Raw genomic sequence first — 15,802 nt, 5'->3', positions numbered from 1 at the left:
CTGCTCTGGGCTCTGGGCTGCTCTCCCTTCTTGAGTGGGCTGGGAGCCCCAGCGCATTGGAATGGATCCCCAATAAACCCCCTCCTGCTTATTGCATAAAGTCAGTCTCTTGGTGGTCTCTTCCTCCCGTGCTTCCCCCGGAACCTTACAGACGCTGCTTGTGCTCCCCCAGGACCAAGCAGCCACCCTTCCTCTTGCCCACTAAAGTGAAGGAACCAGTTCCACATGTTTCACAAAAGAGGGGGCTGAAGCTCAAAGGGTGGCCTGGACACTCACGGTCACCCAGCTCAGGGGCGATGGCCAGGCTCCTCACAGCTGGCCACTGCGGCTATTCATCACCTTCTGGCCGGGTTCTGAAGGACTCAAGACCATCAGGAAGGGCCTGTGACAGCGAAGTTCTAAGTGAGCCTCCACGTGGCCATTTACAGCAGCTTCATCCACAACCGCCCACTGGGGGGGAGGGCTCCTCCCAGGGGCGGGGGTCACCGTGGCCACGCGGCGGTGGACCTGGCACTACACCTAGGCCAGCCGAGGGCCACCAAGAGCCCGCGCAGCTCCAGCGCACGACGCTAAGTGCCAGCAGCCCGCGGGGAGGCGACCGCGGTGACAGGCGGAGGCGCCGCGGTGACGTCACGTCGCGCAGAAACTGCGTCGCCATGGAGCCCGGGGCGGGTGAGGGGCGCTGGGGGATACTGGGGGCAGCGGGTCGGCGGCGGGGACCGGGTGGACCCCGGGCTCGGCCGCGCGTCCCACGAGGACCTGGCGAGATGACGGGGACGGGAGGCGGCGGCGGGGCGGTCGGAACCCCTCGGCCCGAGTCGCCCGCGGAGCCGCTGGACAGGAGGACGCCCTCCGCGGGCAGCCGGGGCCGCGTGCCGGGGCCGGTGCGCGCGCGTCCTGCTCGCGGGGCGCCGCGTGGGTCCCCAGGCCGCGCGCGGCGCGCCCCCGCCGGGTTCCTGTCGCCTGCGGACTGCTCCGTGGGCGGCGGGGGGACTTCGGCGCCTGGCGGTGGCGCCCTTCGGGGAGGATGCCGCGACCAGGACCCAGCGGGGGCGGTTGAGACCCAGGCTGGCCGGCCAGGACCCAGGCTGACCTGGGGAGCAAACAGGCGGGCGCAGAGCAGGGTTCAGGCACTGCGCGCCCGTGTGCTGCCCTCACCACCCTCCCGCTTCCCGCGGGTTCATTAGGGCAAGGCCTGCCCCTTTATTTCTCATTTCCCCTCCCCCTGCCAGTTAGCCCATTGCTTTGTGTCACTTATGTGTCTGAGTCATTGTCTCTCCAGGGCAGGGGCCGCGATTTTGACATTTCTTGTCCCCATATAGCGTCCTTCTCAGGTTGGGGATATTCTAGGTCCTTTGCCTGTGATACTGACCATGCCCATGTAATTGTCTGTGAAAGGCAAACAGGGGGCGTCCTCTGGGTTCCTGAGGGAGGGCATCTGTCTGGGGCTGAGCACTCAGGGATGGCTTCCTGGCAGAGGTGACACCTAAGGAGACTTAAGGGAGAGAGACATGGGCAGCAACCGTGTTCAGCCACCTTTGGGGTTGAAGTGAGGCTGAGTGGTCAGAAGGGCCTTCCGGTGCAGCAGCTCCCGCAGCACACCTGGATGGAGGCTGGGCAGAGGAGGGGAGCATTCAGCCTGCTCCCAGGCAGAGCTGCTGCTGGAGCTGGGCCTTGGGGAATAAGAGCTCCGGGGACAGAGCACAGAACTTCCCAGCAGCAGCTGGCGTGTGCAAAGATTCCAGCCACAAGGAACAAGCCAAGTGCTGTGAGGACACTGGTGTGCACACTGTGCCCAGGAGGTTCAGTCTGGGCCTCTTGCTTAGAGTCTGCACGCACAGTTTTGGACGGTGATGTAAACAGGGAGGTCACAGAAGGTTGAAAAGCAGATCGCCCCTCAGTGGCGTCTGCCTGGGTCAGTGTCCGCCTCTCCCTGAGGTAGGGTGCTTTGGACAAAAAAGCACGCGTGTTTCCCACACACCTTCAGACTAATCTGCAAGGACATTTTTTAAGTTAAAAACAAGGACAGCTCTATGTATCATTTGTCACCATTGACAGAAGACAATGGAGGCTTTGGTAGCAGCACCTCCTTGTGTGCAGGCTGAGCTAGCCGGAGGGGTTCACAGGAAGAAGTGTCATGCTGATGGCCCCGGGGCGGGACTGGTACCTGAATCTGGTCTGGTGTGGTCATGAGCTCCATATAGCGTCCTTCTGGGGGTTGGGGAGGCGTCAGGTGGCCGGTGCAACATGACCCGGGGCCATGTGTGCCGTGGAGTCCTTTTTATTTCATAAATGAGTCACAGCTCTTTGTTGCCATAGGTGGCTCCAAACAGGACATTCGTGAACGAATTTGGGACTACATGGAGTCAGAAAATCTAGCCGACTTTCCCCGGCCTGTTCATCACAGGATCCCCAACTTTAAGGTACGGGGGCGTTTCTGCAGTGTTGAAGGACAGGCTGCTTCTGCGTGGTGACGCCAGCCCTGCAGCTCCCTCTGCCTCCTGGTGGATCTGAACTTGGGCACTGTGAGCAGGCGGGTGACACCAAGACTGGCTGGCCGCCACTCTTGTGGGTAGAGACCCCGCTGCCCACGTTACCACCTTTGTGTGCTGCGGGGTCTGGCTGTGCCTTTCTGGTGGTGGCTCCCAGGACGGTGGCTGTGGAAGCCTTTATCCCAGCTGGCGGCTCTAGCCCTGTGTTGTGAATGCCCCAGAGCAAGGCCCAGGCACAGCGCCCTGGGCAAACAGATGCCTCAGATGCCCGCTGCGAAAACGGAGGAACCCGAGGTGTCTGCTCATAACAGAGTGCACGGGAGACAGGGCTGGGGAGGAGCCTTTGCTGTGTGTTCTCCAAAAAAAACCAAAAACACCAAGGCAGCGCGGCCCTGTCAGGCCTGGAGGGGCCAGTGTCCCTGGCCAGCACCCTCGACTGGGCTGCTGTCCCACGCTGGGCAGCTAGCCCGCCCTGGTCCTTGGTTGAGCTGGCTCCACGCTGCCCCGTCTCCCTGAGAAACTCTCCTTTGTGTGGTTCTTGACAGGGCCGAGCCTCGTTTCAATGCTTGGTAGCGTAGGAGAAGCAGCTCAAAGCTGGGGGGCAGGGGGCAGAATCATTCAGAGATCTTTAAAGTGGATCACCTGGGAGGGGGGCTTCCGCTTCCGCCATTCCATGACTCAGGCGGAGGTGACCCCTGAATCTGTGAGAATCCGCCAAACTCTCCGCTTGGGGAACGCGTGTTTTATTTCAGTGAAGATCAGGTTCCCAGTTCAGTCCACTGACCCTGCCCTCTTTCCCAGATGTTTCCCCGGTGATCCTTAACGTCTGTCTTAAAGTTGGCTCACCCTCCAGGGCACACATCTAGATCCCGGTGACTCAGGAGTCTGAGGTGGGAAGATTCCAAGTTCAAGGCCAATCCCAGCAACTTAGTGAGATCCTGGGTCAAAAGATAAAAGCTGGAGCTCAGTGGTGGAGCGCCCCTGGGCTCACCCCACAGTACCAAAAAGAAAAAGGAAAGCTGCTGACCAAGCCCCTCGGGACCCCTGTCCTCTTGGTAACACGAGATTGCATTTAAACAGGGCGCGTCTCGTGCCGCGGAGCACTTCCCGCGTTTGCAGGTGTTCAGAACAGCCAGGACCATCAAAGTGAATCCCGACGCCCCCCAGAAGAATGCACGCTTCCTGGTCCTGGATGTAAGTGCTGCTCTCTGTCCGCCTAATAGGGGTCTCACCGGGCTTGCCAGAACCTCAAAGACCTAGACGTTTTTGCCAGGACACAGGAAGTGAAAGTGGACCCTGACAAACCTCTAGAAGGCGTTCGGCTGCTGGCACTGCAGGTAACCTGCTTCCCCAGACACCACCTGGCCCCGAGGGCCCTCTCTCCAGCGGCTGGCAAGTGACCATGCTTGTGACTCCCAGTGCAGAGGGCTCTCGGAGCGGGTTTCTCCAGCACAATCCAGAAGCGCCTCACTGGTCAGCCGCTGTCAGCCAGCCCTGGACCATCCAAGCTCAGAGACAAAGGGTGTCAAGCGAGAGCCCTGGGCCTTTGTGGTGCTGGCGCGCCTCAGCAGGACAGGCTCACCTGTGGCCATTTCTTTTTGCTGCTTTTGTAATGTTGTCATTGTTTGAAACGTGACAGCTCGTTTTTAAGAAATTTCATGAATGTGTTCCAGGATGCAGAGTGCAGTACTCTTTCTCAAGTGCACGGGCCCCTTGCAAAGGGTTGATTTAAATTAATTTATTATAACCTGACTTAAATGCATAAATATAGAACTTGGTATAAATTTGATACTTATAACTCTTAAGCTGCTATAAAACCCAAATAAGTACGTAAATGAACCCCAGGTGAAGCTGTGGGGCAGCGACGTCCAAGGACCCTGTTCATTTTAACCTTTAGCTGAAACGAATTGTTGCTGGCGATTGACCCTGGGGCTCCCGCCGCTGCCGGGTCTCTGGAAGTCTGCCTCGGGCTGCGGCACGGCGAGGGGTGGCTCAGTTCTGCCTTCTCTCCTCAAGTCCAGTGACTCCAGGGCCCTTCCCCGCCAGGTGGTAAAGTGAAGACCAGAGGTGGTTTTGCAGGAGAAGGAGGGCGATGTGGGGGTGCTGCTCTGGTTTTTAAATTAGCCCAAGGAGGAGAGGGTCTTGTTGCTTGTGGTTCAGCTGCAGACAGGCCCCCCGAGGACCTTCCAGAGGCAGAGCTGTGGCCAGCAGTGCTTTCCCACCGTGAGTCCCTCTTGGGAACTGGAAGTCACACCTGCCGAGCCTGAAGGGCAGCCTGGGTGGTTGTGGTGCGAGGCCCTGTTCCCCGAACGCCTTCTCTGTGGCGCGCCCTTCAGTTATCCAGAAGATCTCTGGGAGCCGTTTCCCTGCCCATACGACAGCGGAGGGCCCCAGACACGGAGAGGGAAGTGTCGGGTCGTGGCAGAGCCAAGTCTGACCCCGGAGCCGGCCCCTGTGTGAGGTGCAGGGCGTTCTGTCAGCCTCAGAGCACAGAGGCCAGTGTCCTGGCCTGTGGGGTCAGACTTAGCCCAGTCCTGGGAGAGCCCAGGAGAGGAGTGCTGCCGGGTGCCATGGTAGACTACTGAGCTGTCGAGCCTCCGCTGGGCACTGGGAAGTGGTGGCAAAAAAGACACACACACACAGAGTCCCTGGGCCCACCAGAGTGGCTCAGTCCCCTTCCTCATCAGGCCTCTGGGTAGGAGTGCTTCCTGCAGGCAGCTGGGGGCCACTGGCGAGGGCAGCCTCTGCCTCCCCTGGCTGCCCAGGAGTGTCGCCTGGGAGCAGTGGGGGCTGCTGGCCTGGCCAGTGCTAGTGCAGGCCCAGGAGCCGGCTGCAGACCTCGGGTGATGCTGCTGCACAGCTGGAGCGGAGACCGCGGAGCTCGGGATGTACCGCTCCTGGGAAGGAGGGAACTGTCCAGGACACGTGTGGCGCCCCAGACCTGGACCCTGCCATGCAGAGAAGCAGCCTGCGGCAATGACAGCAGCGTGTGCTGAGTGCCTGCTCGTGGCTGAGAATCTTTCTTTAAGCCACACTGATTTCATAAGTCTTAGTGGTCTTGGGTTGGTCTGCTGAGAAACCAGAATGCACTATTGACACGAGAGCCTTTTACAAACGCTGCTGTCTGCTTCATGGGCTGCCCTCACATAATCTCCAGAGACTGGCCAGTGGTTTCCAAGCTCTCAGGTGTATTAGAGGCATCCAGAAGCCTCTTAAAGCCCAGATAGCTGCCCTGCCCCCCACACATACCCAGAGCATCTGATTCATTTGTAACAGGTGCCAGGAGCTGCTGACCCCTGCTGCTGCCCAGGCCCTCTGAGAACCCCTGTTCTAGGCCACACCGTAAGGGATTGAGAACTAGGTAGAAGAAAGCGGGTGTCACACATGGTCATATAAAATCTTGACTTGATCTTGGATGTGGCTTGTTGAACGAGGCAGATAAAAACATTTGATGGAATACCATTGATTTTGCTGTGCTGAATCCATTACAGATTAGCATAGTGCAGAGGACAGAGGTACAGGGAAACTGACTGGAATCTTTATGAGAACATATATATTTTTTCTATTTCTTAATTGTAAATGGGCCTGATACCTTTGTTTTTATTTATTCATTTTTTTCATGTGGTGCTGAGACTCAAACCCAGTGCCTCACCCATGCTAGGCAATGCTCTTCCACTGAGCCCAGCCCCAGCACCCCCAACAGATCTCCATTTAGATTTTCGAGTGGCAGGTACAGTAGAGAGCAGGTCTGTGGAAGGTACACAGGCAAGCGGCTGAAGGACAATGACCAGCACATGTAATTGGGCTTGCAAACAAGTGAGTTCCTTGGCACACACCAAAATATGTAAATACTAGTCATCGTCTTCCTGACGCGGTGCAAACATGTAAGAAAGTCCCAAGTAAAAAATTAATTTTGTAATTTATTGGTTGTCTTTTTTCCTCAAAAGAGCAAAAAAACCTTGCTGGTTCCAACGCCCCGGCTGAGAACAGGACTGTTTAATAGGATCACACCTCCTCCTGGAGCCAGCAAAGACATGTTGAGGAAATGTGCCACCTCCCAGGTGAGTGCTCCAAATGGTCGCGCACCAGGGAAGATCTGAAGACACTGCCAAGTTGCCAAATGGACAGAAGGTAGAGTAGTCCGCGGTTCTGCCGCCAGGAAGCCAAGTGGATAACTATGAAGAAACGGATTCCGTTTCTATAACTAACTCAGTTTCTGTTTTGCATCAAGTTGGCGGTTCATAGATTATTGTTTAAAAAGGTGAAGGCGAAGCCAGTTCCCCGGGCTCTGGCGCCCTCTAGCGCTGGCTGAGGTGTCCCTTGGGTAGCTTACTTTGGTCTGTTCTTCTGTCGCCACCAGAACAACTGCGGAGGTAGGATATGCTAACTGGAAATTGCCTCACCAGTTCAAAATAATGACGAACAGTTTTATGCATTAGATTTTCTTGAATGCCTCATTCTAGTAAAACCAAAGTGTGTGAACAGTATAGTGAAGTACAGCGTGATAAAATTCGTTTTGCATTTTATAGTTCAATAAACTTTGGTGGTTTTTTAAAGAATCCTAAAGTAAATACCAGGTCATCGGATTCCTAATCTGAGAATAACAAATGAGGTAATTCAAGATTCTCTTTTTTTTAAAGGATTTGCCCCTCAAGTCTAATGTATAGGATTGAATGATATATTATTTATTGATATTCCAAAAATAGAATTTGCTGTGGCTTACAAAAATAAACACAATAAGGTAAATATAGATACACACACACACACACATGTGGGTAAAATGGCAATAAGATTCAGCCATGGTTCTGGGCAGTGTCCCTGCTGTGAGCCCCGCCATCCCTGGAGCTGGGGGACCTGCCCCTGGCCTCAGGGAAGGGCGCATAGCTTTCCTGCAGCCCCACAGTGACCTGGGGCTGGGACCTAGCCCCACACTGACAGCCTGCCAGGTGCAGTTCCTCGTGGGCATGGTGAGGACCAGTCTCTAGACGTCCTGGTGGCCAGGTGTGAGCACCGTGACTATGTGGCTTCACCTGCAGGCCTCCATTTCTTAGGAGAAGTGGATGAACTCGGAGTGCGTTTGGGTTGAAGCAGTATTGGGAAGTGAGTGTGCTTTTCGTAAAGATAACGGCTTCCCGCATTGTACCTTGAATGAGTGAGTCGGACAGTGATGTGCTGGACACTCAGCCTCCGTTGTCTCGAGTCGTCCCAGCACTGGTCCGTGAGGTCATCGTGGTGTCCCTGCCTTGCAGGTGAGAGACCCGAGGCTCAGGGCCCACTGAGAGTCCACGGCAGTGCGGGGTCTGGCCAGGGTCTGGCTCAGTCCCTGTGGCTCCCCTGAGCTCCCCGCTGTGCTCTTCTGCCTTAGAGGAATCAGTGTCTGCGACTGCCACTAGTTCCCCTGGCACCTTCCTGGGAAAGAGTGGGAATCCGCCTGCCCTGGTCTGGTGCTCCCAGAACACCCTGCCTGGCTGCGGGCATGCAGCCAGCCAGGAGGTTGGCCGACCTGCCCCTGGGTAGTGACGGGGAGTGAGGACCCACGGCCCACCTGCAGCTCAGCTGTCCTTCACAGGGGGTGAGGGACTTCAGTGTGCCCGTCGGCTTGGATTCCAGAGTCCTGGTGGATCTAGTTGTCGTGGGATCTGTTGCTGTTTCTGAAAAAGGTACGATTGGAACCAGCAAGTCTGGTGGGCGCTGTTCCGGCAAGGCCACTGTGGGTGCCGTGTGCCAGCCTTGGTGGGTGCCCTGCTTCCTGGGTGGGCGCCTCTTCTGAAGCCACCTCATCGGTCATTCTTGGGGAAGAATCGACCCGCTCCTCCCTCCTGGTCGTGGCCAGGCTTTACAGAACGGTCTCTGGTGCGCTCAGGTTCTCAGGTCAGCGGACGTGGGCTGAGTTCGTTTGTGTAGCTGGGTACCAGCCTGGGGCACTGGTTCCCAGCCTCATGTGCCCCAGGGGCCTGCAGCCTCCCAAGCAGCACCAGGTGTCCTGTGGCCAGTGAGGCCGGTGACACAGACTGCTGCTGTCCACGTGACGGGGCAGGTCCACACGCCCTCGCAGTCTCCACCCGAGCTGTGCCCTCTTTCCCAGCCCCCAGCTGAGCTGGCACAGGTGCACCGGGTCTGCCTTGCTGAGCTGTCAGGCTGTGCCACCTGCGGACGCGACTTCCCGTGCGCCTGCCGTGTCAGGCAGCCCTGTGTGCTGGAGGTTTCCGCCGTGGCACTCTGTGAGTGGCATGCAGATGTGGGGGTGGAAGCGTGTTGGTGCCAACAGGAGTGGGGGTGGGGAGGGGCCCTCCAGCTCTGCGTGGGGCACCAACTCCCCAGAAGCCTCGGGGCTGGCTCTTGCTCTCCAGTGCTGTGGAGGCAGGAGGGGCAGGAGAGGCTCCCAAGGGAAGGAGCCGTGGGTGCAGGGACGTGGCCCTTTGGCAAGGAGGGCTGGCTCATCCGAGGCCCTGAGGCCAGGCGAGGGACTTGGGCCAGGCTCAGCGGCGCTCTCTGTAGAAGGCCATCAGGAGCCTCCTGTTCAGACGTGTGAAGGAGAGAAGGCGATTCTCAGCTGCCCCCCACTCAGCCTCCAGTTTAAAAAGTGAACTGGCCATGGGCAGGTGTGGGCACTGAACAGCCCAGAAAGCCTCACCTGCAACGCTCCCCATCCCTCCAGGGCCACTAGCAGTGTCCCCAGTGCAGGCACACATGTGCACCAGCGTTGTGACCTCAGGTTGAAGTCTTCCCACTCTCACAGAGGGTGACAGTGCACCACTAAGGCCCATGTGTCACCAGGGCCCTTTCCTCAGAGCCGCTGCAGAGCCCCTATGTCACGGCTGCTGTAGCTCCACCAGGTGGGGCTGGGGAGAGAGTGGAGCATGGGCCTGTCTGGTGGCACAGGTGGGCCTCGGGCAGTCTGTGGGCAGTGTCCAGGAGGGGCATTGCAGGACTCAGCTGGTGGGTGTTGCCAAAAGCCCCCTGGAGGTCGCTCACGGGCCCAGTGCCTCCTTAACAGCCCCGGCACTTGCAGCCCCTCAGCCCGTGGCCTGCTGTGATTTCATGGTTAAAACAGTGAGCTGAGCACCTCTCTCCTGTTCCCATGTCACCTGCCTTCTTTTTTTTTGGTACTGAGATTTAACCCAGGGAAACAACCACATCCCCAGCTCTGTTTTTAGTCTTGAGACTAAAAACAGTTGCTTAGGGCCTTGCTAAATTGCTGAGGCTGGCTGTGAACTTGCCATCCTCCTGCCTCGGCCTCCTGATGGCTGAGGTCACAGCCAGCTTCTTGTTCTGTCAACTGTCTGATCTTTGCTGCTTTCCCCCTGAGTCCCCTCGTTTCTGTGCATGGCTGAAGGTTCTGATTGTAAGCGGCAGGTCTGATCTTGGGGAAGTAGCAGCAGTGACGTGTCCTCCCAGGGCGCGGGGACAATGCTGGCCAAGGCCAAGGCCTCGGAACTCTTGGAGCTTCTGACTAGAGGGAAGTGCAGGTCCACACTGGGCCCAAGGCCATTAACCTTCACTGTCCCCTGGCTGGTTGGCAGGGCCAAAGGGCTGTGAAGCCTAAGCCTCACCCTCGCCTCTCCTTGGGCTCCTTTGTGCCACCACTTGCACTGGCCCTGCCCAGGCTGCGGCTTCTGTGTCCCAGGAGGCACGTCCTCTTCAGCTGCACCCACCTGGCACCTTTTATCTCCCCTCTGGGTACATGGGTCAGAATGTCTTGCTCTCAGTCTCTGAGAACGTTCTTGTTTCCAGTGTGAGGCTCCCCGACGGGCTCGGCAGGGCTTCGCTGTTTCCTTTTCAGGGTTTAACAGGCCCCTTGTCCACGGTGCGTTTTCAGAGGGCTGCTTGTGCGTCGCTCTGGAGGTGGCTGCGGAGGCTGGCGCACTGGGCTCAAGCTTCTCCCGCCACAGTGCCCTGAAGGAACCTGCCCCTCAGTGGCACCCAGGCCCATGCAGGTGCTAACGCCTGCCCTCTTTTAGGCTGGAGGATTGGGAAGGGAGAAGGTTACGCTGACCTTGAATACGCCATGATGGTGTCGATGGGAGCCGTCCACGAGGGGACGCCAGTGGTCACCATCGTCCATGACTGCCAGGTGCTTCCTTCCGGCTGGTGGGAGGGCTGCTCACTGCCAGCTGCCCTGAGCAGGCGGGTGGGGGGTGTGAGGGTGGTGGGGTGGGGCTGGACCGAAGGTGGTGCTGAGGCTGACCTCACCCCAGGTGGGCAGGGCGCTTCTTCAGCCAGCCTCGCATTCCCTGCCGAGGGACATGAGCACGGCTGCGCAGTCTTGCCCGTCAGCTCTTTCCCCGTTGGTGTTGACCAGGTGGTGGACATCCCTGAGGCGCTCCTCGAGGACCATGACCTCACTGTGGACTACATCCTCACTCCAACCAGGGTCATCTCCACGGGCTGCAAGCGCCCAAAGCCGGCAGGAATCACGTGGTCCAAGGTGGGTCATGGCCGCAGCTCGGGGGAGCAGGAGGTCCTGTGGCCATCCACTGCGGGTGCTCTGGCGTGGGGCTCAGCACATCACTGTGCAGTTCTCGAACACCGAGCTCCTGTGTCCTGTCTCCAGGCTGGGCCTAAGACTCTGCTTCCAAACTCGGGTTACGAGAGGCATCCAGGTTCAAGGTCTAGCACTGTAGCGGGCGCAGGTGACTAGAGGCAGCTCCCGCCAGTTGCTTTTCCCTGTCTGAGCTGTCTCCTCCCGTCCCAGCTACAGCACAGCCGGTCCTTCCCCCCTCAGTCCCGACTGCCCTGCAGACAGGACCTGGATCTGTCCTCCAGGACCTAGGTCTCAGGCAGAGGCACTGGCATGGAAGGCAGGGCCAGGCTCCCTGAGGTGTCACCTCTGTGACTTCCACGCAGCCCAGATCACCTCGGCAGCTCCTGAGGCTGAGTCTGGGGGCAGCCAGCAAGCACACTGTCTGGTCCACCAAGCCTAGTCACCCAGCAGGGGAGGGTCCTGTCCCCAGGCCTGGAGAGCATCTGCCTCCAAGGGCAAACCACGCTGGACGCTGGCACTGGCCTCCGCCTGGTGGTGTGGCTTCTTCACAGTGGATGGGAACGGTATGCCCGACCTGGAATTGGACGGGCAGGCCCTCCAAGGACACCAGGAGTGCCCGGGAGAGGTGCTCACACCTTCCTGGAAGTCAGGACGTCCCTTGAGTCTTTCTGAAGAGCTTGAACTCACCTTGGAATCCGGGTCCATGCTTCCTTGGAAGTGGAGGCCACTCCCGTAGGTGGCAGTGGTCTCCTTGGAACCAGGAGCAGGAGCCTGGGAAGGTTGCTGTGAGGCCACCTTGTGGTCATCAGGAGGCTTGATCAGCTGCAGCACGTTAGGAAGATTCTGGGGGCCTCTCTAGGAAGTGGGGAGTCTCCATGGTGACATTCTACAGGTCTTAAGAGAAATGCAAAGGGAGCCACAAGAAAGCTCACACGTGGACACGTCCCACGACCTGGGGACTGCTTGGGATCAGGGAGAGGCGGTGGGCCATGATCCAGGTGTGGCCCAGCTTGTCCGCGTCTTGGTTCATTCACGTCAGCCACAGGCGACTAGAAGAAGCACGTCACCCGCAGCAGCCAGTCCTCGCCATTCAGAAGCCAGTCAGAGGGTGCCTGCCAGGGAGGCAGGACAGGGCTCGGGCACAGAGGGTTGTGACCCAAGGGAGGCCTCCTGCCAAAGGGGAAGAGGGTCCTGCACCTGGTGCTGGAGCTGGTAGCCTAAAGGGGAAGAGGGTCCTGCACCTGGTGCTGGAGCTGGTGGGGAAATGGAGGAGGTGGCGACTCGGGCTTGCGAGGAGGCCCTGGACTCTAAGCCGTTTGGGCTTAAGCCCTGCTCTCACATGTTGGTTCTGCCTGGGGCCCGGCTCCTCGTGGAGTTTGGATGACCCTGGAACTGATGCTCAGAACCGGGCGAGTGGCTCTTGGGAGAGCCAGGCCCTGGCGGGGAAGGTCCGCCGTGTGGTCCTGGGCTCTGAGCGCCGTGGGATGGCGGTGCTATGCAGCCCTTTGGTTTGTGGCACAGTGATGACCAAGTCGCGTTGATGTGGACCTGCAGCCCATGTTCACGCTGCTGTGGGAGCCGCAGTATCTGCTGGTCCACCAGCAGAACCACCTTGCGGAGGGGACTTGTCGAGGCCTGGCTGGCACTGTGGCCCCTGGCCTGCCTACTGCTCACTCCCCAGTAGCACCTCATACAGCTGTCCCCTGAGAGCCACCGGGCTTCACAGTGGAGCTGTGTCCAGCCAGTTCAGTCCGTTCAGTTGGGACGGGCTGTGCTAACAGGCCCGGTGGTAGGGCCTGCTCCCAGCCACCTCTTCCACCGCCTGTGGGGCAGCTCAGGGGCCTCCCTGGTGGACGGTTCTGATCTAGACGGAGCCCTCACACAGATGCCCCAGAGGCGACTGGACTTCGTGTGACTTCATTTCACAGCCTGGTGACCCACGGCTGGTGGCTGGCAGCAGAGGTGGCGTCCCGTCTCTGCGTTTTCTGGTCCCTGCATGTGTTCCTCCAGGAGCGAGAGGACCCTGTGGCCCTTGCAGGACCTCGTCCCACCCACAGCTCACTGGGGCAGGAACCCCCTGTTCTGGGCCAGTCAAGGGCAGTGCCAGTGACCAGTGACCCTAATGCCCATGACCCTCTGTGCCTCTCTGGAAAGGGCCCCGACTTCCTTTTTGGCCTCCTGGGCTGGTTTCTGCAGCCGCCATGGTACGTGGGGGACAGTCCAGAGCAGCGTCACCGGTGCAGAGCTCCCCCAGGCTGAGGGTGGGGACCAGAGCTGCAGGCGGTGTCTGTTAGAAAGAGGGGCTCTCCTCCCCGAGAGCCTCGCAGCACGCACACCCCACCTGTGCAGCAGGCGGTGGTCAGTTCCTCACGGGAATGTCTGGCAGGCGCCCTGCGGTGACCCCGGACCCTTGATTTGCCGGAACTGCTTGACTCTTTCAGATCAGCCCTGAGATGCTTGGGAAAATCCCGGTACTCAGAAGCCTCCGCGACCAAGAGAAGCGGGCGGGGAAGGACGTCGCTCTTCAGGCTGAGCACCAGCCCTTCCTGGGATCCGCCAGCCAGCAGCCAGCTCCTCCAGGCACGGGAAGGAGGCCCCACGATGCACCCCGGCCAGGGGCAGATTCCCTGGAAGCAGCCTGTGGCCCCCGTGATGGGGAGGATGAGCCGACTGCCACTGTGTGTGTGGGGAACCTCCCCCACGATGCCCGCGTGAGGGACCTGAAGAGAGCCCTCCGCGAGCTCCGGGTGGCGCCCCTGCAACTCACCTGGCGGGGGCCACAGCACAGGGCACTCCTCCACTACCGGGACCTGGCTGCAGCCCAGCAGGCCGTCTCCTGCTTGCGGGGCCTGCACCTGGGTGACAGTACCCTGACTGTGGCCCTGGCCAGACCGCACAACAAGTCACCTGGGGGCTGCCCAGGCAGCTAGAGCCACCCTGGGGAGGAGTGTGACGTCCTGCCGTGCTGCTGCTGTGGCACTTGAGACTGTAGCCCAGGGGATGTGGGGGTGCTTCGGAGGCTCCTGTGCTGCCCCAGTGTCCCCGAGAGGGTGTGTGCATGTCCTTAGGCCTCCAGAGGGTACCTTGCTCACACCTTGAAACAAGAAGCTCTGGGACCTGGGTCCCGGTTTTCCTGCTGCGGTGCCCGTTAAGATGGCAGCTACCTGTCTTGCCTGCTCCCTGCCTGCGCCAGAGCTGAGGCCGCCCCTGGGATGGGAGACGTGGCTGCACAGGTGGCCATCAGAGCTGACGGGCCCGTCCCTGACGCCACCACCTCAGCTCCTGTGCCCAGCTGTGCCCAGCTGTGCCCGACACCAGCGCCACCCTCGCGCTGCACAGTTAGACCAGTCAGTGAGGCCAGGTGAGCCTGTCCCTGGGACTCTCTGTCCACGGCCACCTAAGTGACCCCCACCTAACCTGTCAACACGCAGAGGATCTGAAACGCCTTTGTTAGAAATTAAAATTGTCATAAAATAAAAGGCTGATTGATTGTCAGTCAGCTGGAAGGTCAGGCTGCAGGCTCTTCCGGAAGCTTCCTTCTGAAGTCGTCCGGGAGGGCACTGCCTGTCCTCTGTGGCCCACAGCCGAGTTCCCCACTAACTATAGAATTTCTTTTTTTAATTCAATAACAACAAAAACAAGTAAGTGCCTGGAACCTGCCTGTCAGGTGGCTCAGGGCTTATGGGAATAAAACGACACTTCCAGAAGGAGTGACAGAGCTGGGCAGACACCTCTGGGTTCTAGATGACAGCTTCTCCCTGGAAAGGCCCCTCAAGTGGCCAGCAAGACCCCAGCAGGGGTCTCAGGGCACCAGGACACTGGGAAGCTGGGGGTAAATGCTCAGGAGTGACCCCAACAAGCAGAGCTGGGGCTGGGCCAGGCCTCGGCACCCCCGCTCTCCTGCAGGGTGCTTGACGGACCGTGGGTTCAGCTCTGCCATTGGTTGGAAAGGATGGGTGTGTAGGAGTCCCTCTGGGAGCAGGACAAGCCAGACGTAAGGGCGATGCAGCTCTGAAAACAGCTGTGTAGAGTGCTCAGAAAATACCAAGAAAAGGAAGGTCACCCCTTAATTCAGAACCATGTGTTCTTTTCACACATCTGTTCCCATACGTAGGCTTCTTTATTGTTCCTCCAGTCGTTCTTGGAGCCATGGCCAGGAGAGCGGGTGGTGCTGAGACCCTCATGACCTGTGTCTTTACTTCCAAGCTTCTGGAGTGCTGGAGGCAGATACCTGCCACTCTGCTAGTCCACGCAGCGAGGGTCTCCGTCGTGGGGTCTGGAGCCTGGCTGCAGGCTGGCAGAAAGCGTGGGCGCGAGTGCTGTTGGCCAAGCCCAGCATGCACCGCTCCCTGCGGGCAGAGGGGCCCTCCTTGTGCCTCCCTGTCCCCCAGCCAGCCTGGCTGGGCTGTACTGTTGCTAGGCCAGCTCACTGTCTGCCTCTGCCCGGCTCTTGCCGCTAGGCTGCGTGGGGTTGGGAGCACCTCAGGGGCAGGGCTGGGGGACCAGTTAGTGTTGTCTGGGTAGCACTGGCTAAGTGCAGATCCAAATGTGACTCTCAGAAGGAAGCCCCATGTCAGCAGACTTGCAGATCTCACTGGCAGCCCCAAGCATCCTGGCAGGCCCTGGAGAAGTCCTGCCTGTCCTCCCTCTGTGGCCCCATACCCCAGGTCTTTTTTTTTTTTTTTTTTAAAGAAAGAGTGAGAGAAAGGAGAGAGAGGGAGAGAGAATTTTAATATTTATTTTTTAGTATTTGGCGGACACAACATCTTTGTATGTGGTGCTGAGGATTGAAACTGGGCAGCATGCATGCCAGGCGAGCGCGCTA

At 58.9% G+C, this 15,802-nt stretch overlaps 1 protein-coding gene across 3 annotated transcripts; it reads left to right on the top strand.

The window, feature by feature from the left end:
- Positions 1-529: 529 nt before the first annotated feature.
- Positions 530-14,502, top strand: Mthfsd (methenyltetrahydrofolate synthetase domain containing). 3 transcript variants are annotated; one of them, XM_076838483.2, is made up of 8 exons: positions 530-672; positions 2,320-2,423; positions 3,573-3,686; positions 6,440-6,553; positions 8,062-8,152; positions 10,454-10,566; positions 10,795-10,920; positions 13,419-14,502. In XM_076838483.2, the coding sequence occupies exons 1-8, from the start codon at positions 657-659 to the stop codon at positions 13,905-13,907; spliced, it is 1,167 nt and encodes a 388-aa protein (XP_076694598.2). In that variant the 5' UTR covers positions 530-656; the 3' UTR covers positions 13,908-14,502. The 3 variants fall into 3 exon arrangements, with proteins under 3 accessions (XP_076694598.2, XP_076694597.2, XP_076694599.2); XM_076838482.2 differs by lacking the exon at positions 3,573-3,686 and adding an exon at positions 3,716-3,829 and having other exon boundaries at positions 534-672; positions 13,419-14,501; XM_076838484.2 differs by lacking the exons at positions 530-672; positions 3,573-3,686 and adding exons at positions 749-884; positions 3,716-3,829 and having other exon boundaries at positions 13,419-14,501.
- The last annotated feature ends 1,300 nt before the right edge of the window (positions 14,503-15,802 follow it).

The sequence above is a fragment of the Callospermophilus lateralis genome, chromosome 18 (assembly GCF_048772815.1).
Source record: "Callospermophilus lateralis isolate mCalLat2 chromosome 18, mCalLat2.hap1, whole genome shotgun sequence".
NCBI classification, from domain to species: Eukaryota; Metazoa; Chordata; class Mammalia; order Rodentia; family Sciuridae; genus Callospermophilus; species Callospermophilus lateralis.
This window is presented reverse-complemented; position numbering and strand designations above follow the sequence as displayed.